Here is a 12,810-nt window from a genome sequence, read left to right on the forward strand (position 1 = left end):
AAAAAAATATATATTTTAAAGTTTAGTGAAATTTTCCAAATTCCACCCCATGGGAGGTATGGCTTTATATACTCTCTCTAATATTATACGAAGGTGCCTGTTTCTCCCTACATTCGTGCCAATAATGTAAATCACTATCTTTTCTAACTTTGTCAATCTGATTGTGAAAATGGTGTTTTATGGTTATAATATATATATATATATATGTAACATTAGATGGCTTCTCATACATTTATTGACATTATTTTCTCTAAAGTTTTTCTTCTATAAACTGCTCATTTATATCCTCTGCTCATTTTAAAAACTGAATTTCATTTGTCTTTTTGATTGATAGGAATAATTTATATACTTTGGATATTAATAATTTTTCATATATATGGCAAATTTTTCTGTCATTCTTTTCATTTTGTTCATCATCTCTTTGCCTATACTTCAGTATTACATTTTTACATAGCTGTGTCCATCTTTTCTTTATTAATACTTTTGGAACCTATAGTATATGTAGGTAGGCCTTCCATACTCAAAGGCATGAAAATATCCTTCTATACTGTTTTTTTGTAGCACTGTGTTATACTTTTAACATTTAAAAATGTAATCCAACTGCGTTCTATTTTTGTGGATGATGTGAATTAAGGATTTGCCACACAATCGTGAGGTAAATATGCTATTCAGGCTTCCTTTTGCCCAGTGGTTGAGATCCATTGTTTTGACTTACGTTCATTTCCTGGGCAACTTTCTGAGACAGGACATCCATAGTTGCACCTAAAGTTGAAACAGAAAACAAGCACAATTTTTAAGATTTTTGCTCACTCTATCCTAAAGAATCATAAGACTAGAATTTTACATTGGAAATCTGTAACTGGGTGCTCCTCTCTCTATAGCTGGGTCTCTTCTGTGCCTCTTTTTCTGGTTGGGTCCATCAGTGCATCTCTGTTTCTCTCCCTGTCTCACACGTTTCTCTCCTCTGTCTTTCTCCTGTCCTCTAGCACTTCTCTTTTTTCTCCTTATCTCTTCCTTTCCTTAACCATCTACAGTGTTAACCATCTTAAATGTTTCTTGGATGATTTGTTCTGATTGTTTAATGGCATTTCATAGTCTCAATGCATTTTTGTTTGTTTTGGAACAATTTTTTATTTACCTATCTGTGAATTTCAATATAGTTATAAAATGTATGCTAAACATAAGATTTGGGGATTTCAAGCATTTACAGCTGAGACTCAATTTGTATTTGTTTCTTTTTATCACATAAACAGTCTTAGAACATTTAAAATGCCTTTTGAGAAAGAGAAAAAAATCCACTTTCATAATTGTTTAGTATGTATACATTTTCCAGTAGTTGTAATCATGAAATAAATGATTGTATTCTGCTAGCTATTCGCTTACAAACATTTACCTATATTTCTATGTGGTCCTGTTAGGGACATTACAGCTGAACGGATAGAAGATGGGCGGTACGGTTGAATTTGGCTCCTTGTTAACGAAAGGGGGATCCTGAGTGATTTATTTAGCTTCTTAGTTCCTTTTCTCTTCGACGGGAATAATAAAACCCACCCAAGGTTGTTGTGAGGATTAAAATGTTATAAGAAGACACACACTCATAACTATACCTGCTTTGGCAAAGGAGAACATCAGCCGGGTTTTGTATGCGTGTGCGCGCGCGTGTGTGTGTGTGTCTGTTTTCTATGTCACTGTAAAGAAGCAAAAAGGAGAGGCACGTGGTTAAGCTCTCAGGGGGTGGATTCCACTGGTGTTATTTCAGTTCCTTTTTAAAGAAGAGCTCAGAATCACAAGAAGGAAACTAACCCCAAAGATGAGCCTCACGTGTAAAATCTTAACCAGCTTCCTTCTGATTTTCGCTGTTTCCACCAAAGGTAAGTTGGTGCGTGGGTCTCCACTGTCACCATTAGAAGCTTCTTTGGCAACCCTGAAGTGAGTGCAAGAGTCAGAGAGGTCACAGCCCAGCTTTCCTTGGCAGTGAGCTACCTCAGTAACTTTCTTGCTTTTTGTAGGTGAGGTCTCTGAAAATACTGAAGTCATCTGGGGTTGCCTGGATCATGACATCAACCTGGACATTCCTGGTTTTCAAATGAATGATAGGGTAGCAGATACACGATGGGACAAAAACAAAATCAAGATTGCACAATTAAAACAAGACAAGCCACCTTACCAGATAACGGACACGTATGTGATGTTAAAAAATGGAACTCTGAAAATTAAAGCTCTGAAGAGAAATGATAGCGATGTCTACACAGTATCTGTATATGATTTGAATGGAAAAAACATATTGGAGAAAGCATTTGATTTGAAGATTCAAGGTAAGTCTCTGTCCCCTAAATTCCTCCATCTCAGTATGGGTGCTGTTTAGCAAGTTGAGGAATAGCATTTATGAAATGTCCCCAGCCCTGACCTTGGCCTTGGGGGAGCCCTAAAGGAAATCGAATGCATCTCTCCTACCTCGGTGCAGACTCCAGTCCTGTGAGAGAGATGGAATCCACAGCTAATAGACCCTCAAGTCTACATACCTCAAACTCTCTCTTCAGAGGCTGTGGGGATGCAGGGTTGAGTGAAGGATCTGGATTAAGATCCTGCGTTAATCAAGAAGAGGGGAACAGGGGGGGCAGAAGAAAAAGGTGGCCGTTCCAGGTGGATGCTGAAGGGCAAGCTAGGTATGAGATTGGGAAGGGGCGGCTGACTGGAGGGCAGTGGGTCTTCCATCCAGAGAGACAATTTCAAGCCAGGATGTCCTGAAGGAGTAATTGTAAGGCAGAAAAGGGCTGGAAATGATGAATTTAAGGATGAACAGCCCTTGTTTCTAATCAGCTCAACATCGGCATGGTCAAAGGTGGAAGATGATTTTTGCTGATATCTGTAGAAAATACACAAGGTGTGGCTTTGTATGTCTATGTGTGTACTGGGAGGGCAGTAGTAGCTATTGAAGATGGAAGCTTGAAGCCTAGCTGGGAAGCTGCTGCTTTAATCCAAGTGAAGTAGGGAGGGGCTGGTCGGTGACAATCAATTCAGGTTTTGCATTGGAATCAGCTGAGGTGCTATTAAAGTTACCAGTGCTGAGTCCCATCCCAGACCAATTTAATCAGAGTTTCTTGGTGCAGGGCCTGGGCATCGTAGGTGCTAAATTCCCAAGGTGATTTTAATGAGCAGCCAAAGCTGATAACTAGTGGCCTAGACTAAAGGGTGCCTATATAATGCCTAAAGAACCATTACAGGGCTTCCCTGGTGGCGCAGTGGTTGAGAGTCCGCCTGCCGATGCGGGGGACGCGGGTTCGTGCCCCGGTCCGGGAGGATCCCACATGCCGCGGAGCGGCTGGACCCGTGAGCCATGGCTGCTGAGCCTGCGCGTCCGGAGCCTGTGCTCCGCAGCGGGGGAGGCCACAACAGTGAGAGGCCCGCGTACCGCAAAAAAAAAAAATTACATTGGGGGTCATGTGTGGAGAAAGGATGAACAAAGTGGCTTGAGTTTGGGAGACAGGGAAGAGAAAGTACAATAGAGCAGAAGTGACAATGAAGTCATAAGTCCAGGGGTCCCTTGGCTGGGTGTGGATAAAAGTGAGAAGAGGAGGCTGTACTTAGCTTGGAGAGGAAGACAGGAACCCCAGCATGAGCACAGCCAGAGATTCAGTGAGCAAATAAGCATTTCTGTGCTTTGCACAGGAAACGCTGCCAAAGGACGGGCCCCCTCCTCCTACCTAGAGTCACCATCCAGCCCTGTTCTTGAGCGCTCGGAACTGGTAGCAGCCCCCCTCCAACAGTCACAGACATTGTCAGCTCCTCTGCAAATGACAATTTTCCATACCTAGACCTGCACCAGGACGGAGAGTACATTCCAGAAGTGGGGCGAGACAGAATGGAGCCAGAAGGAACTTCTGCTTGTGGGCTCTGGGAACCACAGATGTCGTGACTCTGCCAGCATGGGCTTGAGTGTCCTGTTTTGAACTTGAGCTTCACATTCATGTTTCCTTTAGTACTGCAGTGGTAATAATGGTTACCAGTGAGATGTCATGTGCTTTGCTACATGATCTTATTTAAGGTTCCCAATAATCCTGAGAGGTAGCTGTTATTATCCCCTTACTATCTATAAGGAAACAGAAGTGGCTTGACAGGAGCGAAGTCAGGATCCAAACCCAAGGCTAGCTTTAGCAAGGATGGTGACATTCCCCCACCCACCACCCCAAACAGCTTTATTGTGGTATAATTCACATACTATAAAATTCAGCCATGATTCCATGGCTTGTAGTATATTTACAGAGCTGTACAACCATTACCGCAATCAATTTTAGAATGCTTTCATGACCTCAAAAATAAACCTTCACTCCTTTGCCAAAAGACACAGATCTTTCCAGGACACAGCAGCCATCTCATTGTGTTTGTGTGTGTGTGTGTGTGTGTGTGTGAATGTCACACAGCGTGTCAATTTGTGGGTCCAGTCACCATTTCCTGCCACATGATCCTGGGCAAATTCTCTGTCTGCTCTGAGTCTGATTTTCATAACTATCGGCTATTCAGTGGGACAAGGCTTCAGGGAGACAACTAAGCATAGGTGCCTTGGGCACCTGGAACATTATACCTGATTCCTCAGTGCTCGTACCCTCCCCATCTCTTAGTTCCTCCATGCTTCTCAGTCTCCAACCTTGGTACCCACAGCTCCTTAAGGAGGGGGCTGCTTCCGCCAGCTGAGGAACCAGTGGAAGGCCCCTTAAAAGCAGATGTTAGTGGAGAAGGAGTTTGTCCTAGCAACCTGGAATCAAAGAGCCTCATCTGTGAGACGTGCCTCACAGGATCCAGCCATGCCTCTTGTATGAAAGTATCTTACAGAGAGGATGTATGTAAAGATATGACTTCGAGTGGCTGCTCATCTCTGGGTGGTTCATATCAGTGAAATACTGGAAAGGATCTTAAAGTCCCCAGCAGTTAGGAACTTATTAATTAAATCAAGAATAGATCATTTAAAAAGATGATGAAAGTGTATACTTATTGGTGTTCCTAAAAGAATTTCATAATAGATCATTAAAGGAAAACAGGCAGACTAAAAAAATCTATGATCCAGTTTTAGTTTTTAGAACACTATTTATATGTGGTATGCATGGCATAGAAAACATTTGTTAAAGGGATGCATCGAAACATTAATAATTATTGACTCTGTGTAGTAGAATTGCAAGTGGTTTTTAATCTTCTTGAAACTTTTTTGGTATTTTATCAATTTTTACAGTGATGTGATTTACTGTTATAAATAAAAAAAGAGTATTTCCATTTTGAAGACACAAGCAAACTCCTTGACTCAACCCCTAGAGTATGCACTGTCCCTGTCTTGTTGTATATGGTGATGTTTTTCCATCCTCTTCATTCTGGGTCACACCGAATCCCTGGATGGGAAAAAAAAAAAAAAACCCTTAATTTCTGCCTGCCTATATTGTGGGACAGAAATGAAATTTGGTGAGAAAGTTCATGGGGAAGACATTATTGTCTGGGAGGGAGGAAATCAGAAAAAAAAAAACAAAAAACAAAAAAAACTATCCATCTGCATAATGAATGGAAGGATGCCGAGAGGGGAAAGTGGCAAGTCTGAGGAAAGAGAGGGAAGGATGAGAAAAAGGGCAGAAGTTGGTCACACAGCTCGCAAGTGGTGGAGTAGGATTTGGACCCGGCCCAACCGACGCCAAGACCAGGGCTTTTTCTTTCATGACGCAGCCTTCGAATGTTATCATGTCAGAAAAGGAGAGGCAGGGCGTGTATGATTATGATTACAACAACTACCACCAAGATTGTCAGTACCTGTCAGTGTGCCAGGGCTTTGTCACATGTCATCCCTGCTGTGACAGGTGGGGAATGTCTTTCTTATCCTTCTCTTGTGGATGAGGTCCAGTGAGGTCCGGTGGTGAGGTCCAGCAGCTCTGGGACGCTGAAGGCGTTCTCTCCCTCCAGAGCTTGAACGGCACAGCTGACCCCCTGCTCCCAGGACCTGCTGCTTCATTTGTGACCAAGGCCCCAGGCTACACATGTACCAGTCCTCCAGGGACAAGTTCCCAGCTGCTCTTAAAGCATTGCCCCCACCCCGCTATCCCTCACAGGATCCTGAGCATATGGGGATCAGGGTGTGGTAAACCTCTTACCCATACTACTGAACTTGGGTTTGGAAGGGTGAGCTCATTGGCAAATCTCTTCTGATTTGCCATTTATTATTGGGTGCCCTTGGACTGTCCATTTAACCTCTCAGAGCCTTGGGCATTTCATCTGTAAACAAGAAGAAAAACATGCACCTCTCTGTTAGGATGAAATGATATCCTATATATGAAAACATTTTAAGGTATAAAACAGCACATAAGCCTGTGATATGATGTCTTTTTTACTGATATAACTTGTGAATGTGCTGTATAAACAAAATGAAATAGAAATGATGTTTGAAAATTGCTAGGGGTCTTTGAAATTTTTTCTGGTCCCAACCTAACTCAATTTCCCCTCTATAAATAGGTATGTCTTTTACAATCAGTAAATGGCCTAATATGAATTGAATCTTTCTTTTCTTTTCAGAGATGGTCTCAAAACCTGTAATTTCCTGGAGTTGTACCAACAGAACCCTGATCTGCGAGGTAGCAAAAGGAAGTGACCCTAAATTAAAACTGTTTGTAAATAAGACCCGTGTCAAAGAAAGTCATCAGAAGGCCATCACACACAAGTGGAACGGCAAATGGACTTCATCATTCAACTGCGTGGCGAGTAACAATGTCAGTGCCCAAACGAGCACGGTGACCGTCAGCTGTTCAGGTGCGTGGTGGGCACTGGTCAGACACCCCAAGTTCACTTCACAAACACAGCCTCTGAGGCCCACAGCAGAGGACCGCTCCAGGGCCTGGGTGCTTGGGCTGGGAGGCCTCCTCGGCTCAGGGTGAGGACTGAAAACATACCCCATGTCCCCGGAAATCTTCAAGGGAGGTCCTAGAGGAGAGATGAGGTAGTGCTCTATGGTTGCCTATCTTGGGAATCTTCTCAGAGAGCATGGTATAACCTCAGGCAATGAAAAAGATTCTCTGCTAGGAGAAAGAATTGCCGAGTTGAAGAGATAAAAGGAGCTGTAACGGTGATCTCACACAGACCGCCACTTCCCAGAGAGGCAAACTGACTGGCCCACGATCCCTCAGCTAGTCAGTGACCATGATTGTGGCTCCTAGGGCAATAATGGAGAAGGGAGCAAAAAGATTCCTTTCTGGAGGGGAGATGGCTGGCACCTCCTATCAGGGGCAGGTGCAGAAGGGCTGTAGAAACCCTGGGAGTTAGAGGCTTGGGGGGAAGAAGAGCTCGAGGCCAGGGAGGACCATGAACACAGGTGGGCAATGCTCTTACTGCCTCAGAGCAGACAGCCCAGCACCAGAAAGTTCTGAAACTTCAAGAGTCTAAGTTCTTCCCTGGACCACCAGCTTCATGTGACCCCTAGAAGTAATTTTTTAAAAATAAATTTATTTATTTTTGGCTGTGTTGGGTCTTCGCTGCCGTGTGTGGGCTTTCTCTAGTTGCGGCGAGCAGGGGCTACTCTTTGTTGTGGTGCGTGGGCTTCTCATTGCAGTGGCTTCTCTTGTTGTGGAGCATGGGTTCTAGGTGCGAGGGCTTCAGCAGTTGTGGCTCGCGGGCTCTAGAGCACAGGCTCAGTAGTTGTGGTGCGTGGGCCCAGTTGCTCCGTGGCACGTGGGATCTTCCCGGACCAGGGATCGAACTTGTGTCCCCTGCATTGGCAGGTGGATTCTTAACCGCTGCGCCACCAGGGAAGCCCCTAGAAGTAATTTTTTGTTTTGTTTTTTTTTTTGCGGTACACGGGCCTCTCACTGTTGTGGCCTCTCCCGTTGCAGAGCACAGGCTCCGGACGCGCAGGCCCAGCGGCCATGGCTCACGGGCCCAGCCGCTCCGCGGCATGTGGGATCTTCCCGGACCGGGGCACGAACCCGTGTCCCCTGCATCGGCAGGCAGACTCTCAACCACTGCGCCACCCGGGAAGGCCAAGCCATGGACTTTTTGTACTTGATCTCAGGAGTGATAGATGGCCCATCACTGCTGCGGTATTCTATACATTAGGAGCCTGTCAGTAAGTCCAGCCCACATTTAATCAGAAAGGGTCTCACACCAGTGGGAATACCAGGAGGCAGGGCTCAGCGGGGACCATGCTAGAGTCTGCCAGTCACACGCTCAGACCAGCGTCCCTTCACCTCCTATGAAGTCTATGTCTGCCCACCAGCCGTCCCTCCGTGCCCCCCATCACTAAGGCACAATGAGTGAAGTCGCCCCTCCTCGACTTCACAAGCTCTTAATCCCCTTTTAGGAGGCTCTTGATTAGATTTGCCAGATTTAGCAAATAAAAAGAGACAGTATAAATGTGTTCCAAGTGTTGCGTGGGACACACTTATCCTAAAAACTATTCGTTGTTTATTTCAAATTTAACTGGGCATCCGGTGTTTTATCTGGCAGCCCTACTCCACGCTTATTTTAACTAGATCCCACCAGTATAAAAATGTGTGTGCATGAGGGATGGAGCGAGGGAAGAAGGGCTTTGGGGGAAGATGAGGTTTGAAGACTGGAGCATTCCTGTCCGTTACTCTGTGGTACAGAGTGGGAGCCAGTCTGGGAAGGGGCCACTAGAGAGATGGGAGGAATACCTAGGGGGAGACTGGGGAGGACAGGGCTGCTCTTGAAGACCCTAAAATGGACCTGGATGTTTCATCCTAAAAGGCCAAGGCAGAGTGGAGCAATGACAAGATTAACCACTTGGCTCAGAAAAGATGAGCATGTACTTAAAACCGAAATAGTAGGAGGAAGGAGCAGGTTTGGACACACAAGAAGGACTCCACCACATAAACTCGTGGGCACATTATCTCCAAGAGGGAGTGCAGGAAGGAGTGCGGCTGGATTTAGTGACTGTGAGGACATAGCTTTCAATGACAGAGCCACAGCTGCCTCTGAGACACACTGGAGCATTCCCCGCAGAAAGCCCCCAGAGGCTGTGCTGGACGAATCTGTGAACAGACTGTGTAAGGCGCTCCAACATTCCCAAGTGTGCCCAGATAGGGGCGTGCTTGCCCTGCCTGAGGACTCTGAGAAGACAAGCTAGTGGCTGCATGGTTTAGTCCCTGCTCCCCAACTGGTCCTAGGCCCATGCCCACCCCCCCCGCACCCAGGTCAGACCCTGGGAAGTCCTTGGCTCAGCCCAAGGTGGACTCCAATAGCCCTGGCCCTTCCTCCAAGCAGGCAGAGCCTAACGGACCCCCCTAACTTTCCCGGTCCAGTTTCACAGCAGGTTAGGATATTATGCCTGCTTTTCCAATGGAAGCCGCTTCATCCACAGAGCATAGAGAGGCTGCGTAACTGGCAGGCAAAGAATGGGTCAGAGGGAGACTTAGGAAAGAAAGCAAGGATTAACAACCCACCGCAGTCTGGAAACCTGTTTAGTTTCGTTTCTGAGCTCTGACTTGCTCCTGGGACCCATCCTGGGCTTCATGAACAACAGTATCTTCCCAGGAATGTTTGGCTAGAGAAGGGTTTCCTTGTGATGTTGGGCAGAACTCCATTTGTTCTCCAGATGTACGAGTCCCCTGAACCCTGGCCCCAGCTGCTGCCTCTGTGACTGCTGTTGACTCACAAAAGGGCAGATGGCCCAGCATCCCTCCCGGGAAATAGCTCCCAGAAGCACCGGTGCATGGAACTGTAGTCAGAGCAGACCCTGACCTTTGTGTGTAGTTTTACAGTTTACAAACCACTTTCACATCCATTATCTGATTGACTTCCAGCAGCCGCCTGTGATGTAAGTTCCTTATCTCCATTTTTTAAAGACAGGAACAGGCTCAGAGAGGTGGAGTAACTTGCCAAAGGTCGCACAGCTCTTGCCTAGAAGAGCCTGCTCTCAAACCCATTTCTCTTAACACAGTCGTTGTTATCCTCATTGCGTGACAGCAGCTGAAGGTCTGTGAGCTGAAGATCAAGTCCACTGCTGCTGCTAACTCACTGTGTGTCTGAGTTTCTCTCACAGGCCAGGGAAAATCTGGGATGAGGTGCTGCCTCTGAGGTCAGAGAACTGGGTTGGACACGTGAAACATGTATCCTGTCTTTAGAAACTTTCTGGTCAAGAGGGTGAGAAAAAAATCATGACGTGGGAGGGCAGCCAGAGATGAAGCTAGAAAAACAGTGCAGAAACATGGAGACGAGGGCTGCTTAAAGGAACCACTCAGGAATGGATACTGTGTGGCCTCAGGCAACTCATCCTCCCTCTCTGGGCCTTGTCTGTGAAACTAGAGATTACCCTAGATTTTCTCTAGACTCTTTCTAAGATCTAAACTTCTGTGACATTCTCCTTGATAGGGGACAGTGCTTGGTACGTGAAGAATCAGGCATTTGTGGTTCAGGACAGTAGTTCTCCAAGGAACATTCTGAGAGGGCTTATCCTGGACCCTGCACCCGCTCAGGTATTGACCCAGTTCACAGCCTCCATGAGCTTGGCTTCCCTGAGGTTGAAAAGTCCCACCAAGCTCTTTTATCTGAAAGATAGGAGGCAGGAGCCCTCGAGTCCTTGGCCAGAGCAACGAAATGGGCCCTCTTCCCAGGATGCTCCCATCCATCCCACGTCTGTTCCTCTTGCAGAGAAAGGTCTGGATATCTATCTCATCATCGGCATTTGCGGAGGAGGCACCGTCTTCCTTGTCTTCTTGGCACTACTCGTTTTCTACATTAGCAAGAGGAAAAAACAGAGGAGTAGGAGAAATGGTAAGCTCCCTCTCTTCTGTCCCACCACAGGCCTGGGTGAAATCCCCGTGGAAACAACTCATGGGTCTGGCACTTAGAGTCTGGAAAGAAAATAATGGAGATGGGTAGTTTCAGAATGTCAGGGCTGTAACCGACAGTTACAGTTTGTTCCATTTTGTGGTTAGCTTGATTTTTGAAAAACAAATTCTCAGTGATAACAATGTAGGAGCTTTGAGAAGCTCCCTCCAGGCTGGCCTCATTGGAATCCACCAGCTGAGGCTGACTGGGTATAAACTGTGTGGACGTATGTTGAATGAGCCACATATATCTATGTGGGTAGAAAGATAAGCTTCGAAACATAATTTCCGTGGAGAAACACCTTGTCTTCTCCTGAGGGTGTGGCCAAGGTGGGTTCAAGACCAAGCTCCTAGGAATACAGGTAAAATTTCAGGACATCAGGGGCTCACAGGAACACACTTGTTCTAAAACTGGATGTTTATATCCCCTTTCCAATTCACTGTTCCAAGGGGAGGGGTTAGGGCTGTGAGTGTTTCTTCCTAGAATCAGGCCAGTCTGACAACTCACCTAGAATGAAAAAGTTATGCTCATAAGCGAGGAGCTGGCTCAAGGAGCGTCCAGGCCACTCAAAGCAGTGTGGGTGAATTACAGCAGAACTGAGTGGAAGGCAGATCTAACGGAGAGACCCATCCAAAGGCAGGGAGTGACTAATGTCCTCTCTGACTACTCAGATCCTATTACAAGGGCTGTAACCCTGAGGTGCTCTAGGACATGATCCCTGGGATGACTCAGAGGCAGGGCTGGGGTCTGAGTGCCCTCTCTGCTCCCTGGAGACCCAGGCACAAAACCATCCCCCACTGGTCTCTAAAGCCCTGGGCTCTCCCTCTATTTTTCTGGTGGGCATTTCTGTCTCCCCTACCCCCCCCCCCGCCCAAGGCCTGGAATCTCTAGAGGGTAGAGGTGGCTTCTGCTTCCTCATCGTATCCCCCAGAGCAGCTAGCGTGACATCTTGTACACAGGAGGGGCACTCAATAAATAGTTATATTGATCTTGATTGTATCTTGCCAAGAAAAACTCTTCAGAGGTTTTTATTGTTGCAGATGAAGAGATGGAGATAAGAGGGAAGAGAGTGACCCCTGAGGAAAGGGGCTGGAAGCCCCACCAAATTCCAGGCTCAACTCCTCAAAATCCAGCCATGTCCCAAACTCCTCCAATACCTGGTCATCGTTCCCAAGCACCCGCTCATCGTCCCAGGCCTCCTGGCCCCCGTGTCCAGCACCAGCAGAAGAAGAGGCCTCCTCCTACCCTGGGCAAACAAGTTCACCTGCAAAAAGGCCCTCCCCTCCCCAAGCCTCGAGTTCAAACGAAACCTCCCTGTGAGGTCGAAGAAAACTCGTAACTGTCTCCTGACGCAGCTGTCCTCTTCCTCTAATTAAAAGAGATTAAAAACCGTCCTTTCCCATAAAAGGCACTGTGGAATTTCTCCACTCCAGGTGTGCATGCCCACACTCCCATCAAGTGTGCTCTACAAGCAGACCATGATCTCCTCCCCAGCCCAGGAGCCACGGCCATGTCTGTACCTTCCAACTCAGCCATGTGGTCTGACGTCTGGAGTCTCTGGCCTCCTCACAGATCTCCACCTCAGCGGGAAGGGAAAAACAATAAGAGTGCACACATTAGGATCATGGGTGATGGAGCGCAGAATCCTAGAGCTCTCGTACCCTCCCTCTCAGAGCCCGTGTCAGATGTCAAGCAGTCGCTGTGGCCATGTCTCGCTACAAGCAGCTTCCTGCCTGAGAGACCCTTGGTTTTCTTAGGTGGACACTTGCTCACCATATCGCGAGTACAAGTGAAACAAATGCCTTGATTTGACCCCAGCATCTACTCGCTGTAGAAAGGAGCCCAGCATCGAACTGCTGAATGAGAAAGAGGCTAGTGGGTGGGGTGCGACGGCAGGACCAAATTTGGCCATCCCACTTCAACTGGGCCACCTTAATCCCCACCAGAACAACCAGAATCCACTCCCCAGGTCTCAGCTGCAAAGGTGGACCCACAGCCTAT

At 46.8% G+C, this 12,810-nt stretch overlaps 1 protein-coding gene across 1 annotated transcript; it reads left to right on the forward strand.

Annotated features, from left to right (window-relative positions):
• Positions 1-1,810: 1,810 nt before the first annotated feature.
• On the forward strand, positions 1,811-12,148 carry CD2 (CD2 molecule). Its single transcript, XM_065893230.1, has 5 exons — positions 1,811-1,871; positions 2,010-2,315; positions 6,544-6,777; positions 10,630-10,752; positions 11,850-12,148. Exons 1-5 carry the CDS (start codon positions 1,811-1,813, stop codon positions 12,146-12,148), a joined length of 1,023 nt encoding a protein of 340 aa, XP_065749302.1.
• The last annotated feature ends 662 nt before the right edge of the window (positions 12,149-12,810 follow it).

This window comes from Phocoena phocoena, chromosome 1 (assembly GCF_963924675.1).
Source record: "Phocoena phocoena chromosome 1, mPhoPho1.1, whole genome shotgun sequence".
Taxonomy (NCBI): domain Eukaryota; kingdom Metazoa; phylum Chordata; class Mammalia; order Artiodactyla; family Phocoenidae; genus Phocoena; species Phocoena phocoena.

Bases quoted from the DNA above. Each gene is read 5' to 3' on its own strand.
- CD2 (XM_065893230.1), top strand. From the start codon at position 1,811: ATGAGCCTCACGTGTAAAATCTTAACCAGCTTCCTTCTGATTTTCGCT. The intron at 2,316-6,543 runs GTAAGTCTCTGT...TTTTCTTTTCAG, and splicing joins ATTTGATTTGAAGATTCAAG to AGATGGTCTCAAAACCTGTA. The intron at 10,753-11,849 runs GTAAGCTCCCTC...TTATTGTTGCAG, and splicing joins ACAGAGGAGTAGGAGAAATG to ATGAAGAGATGGAGATAAGA.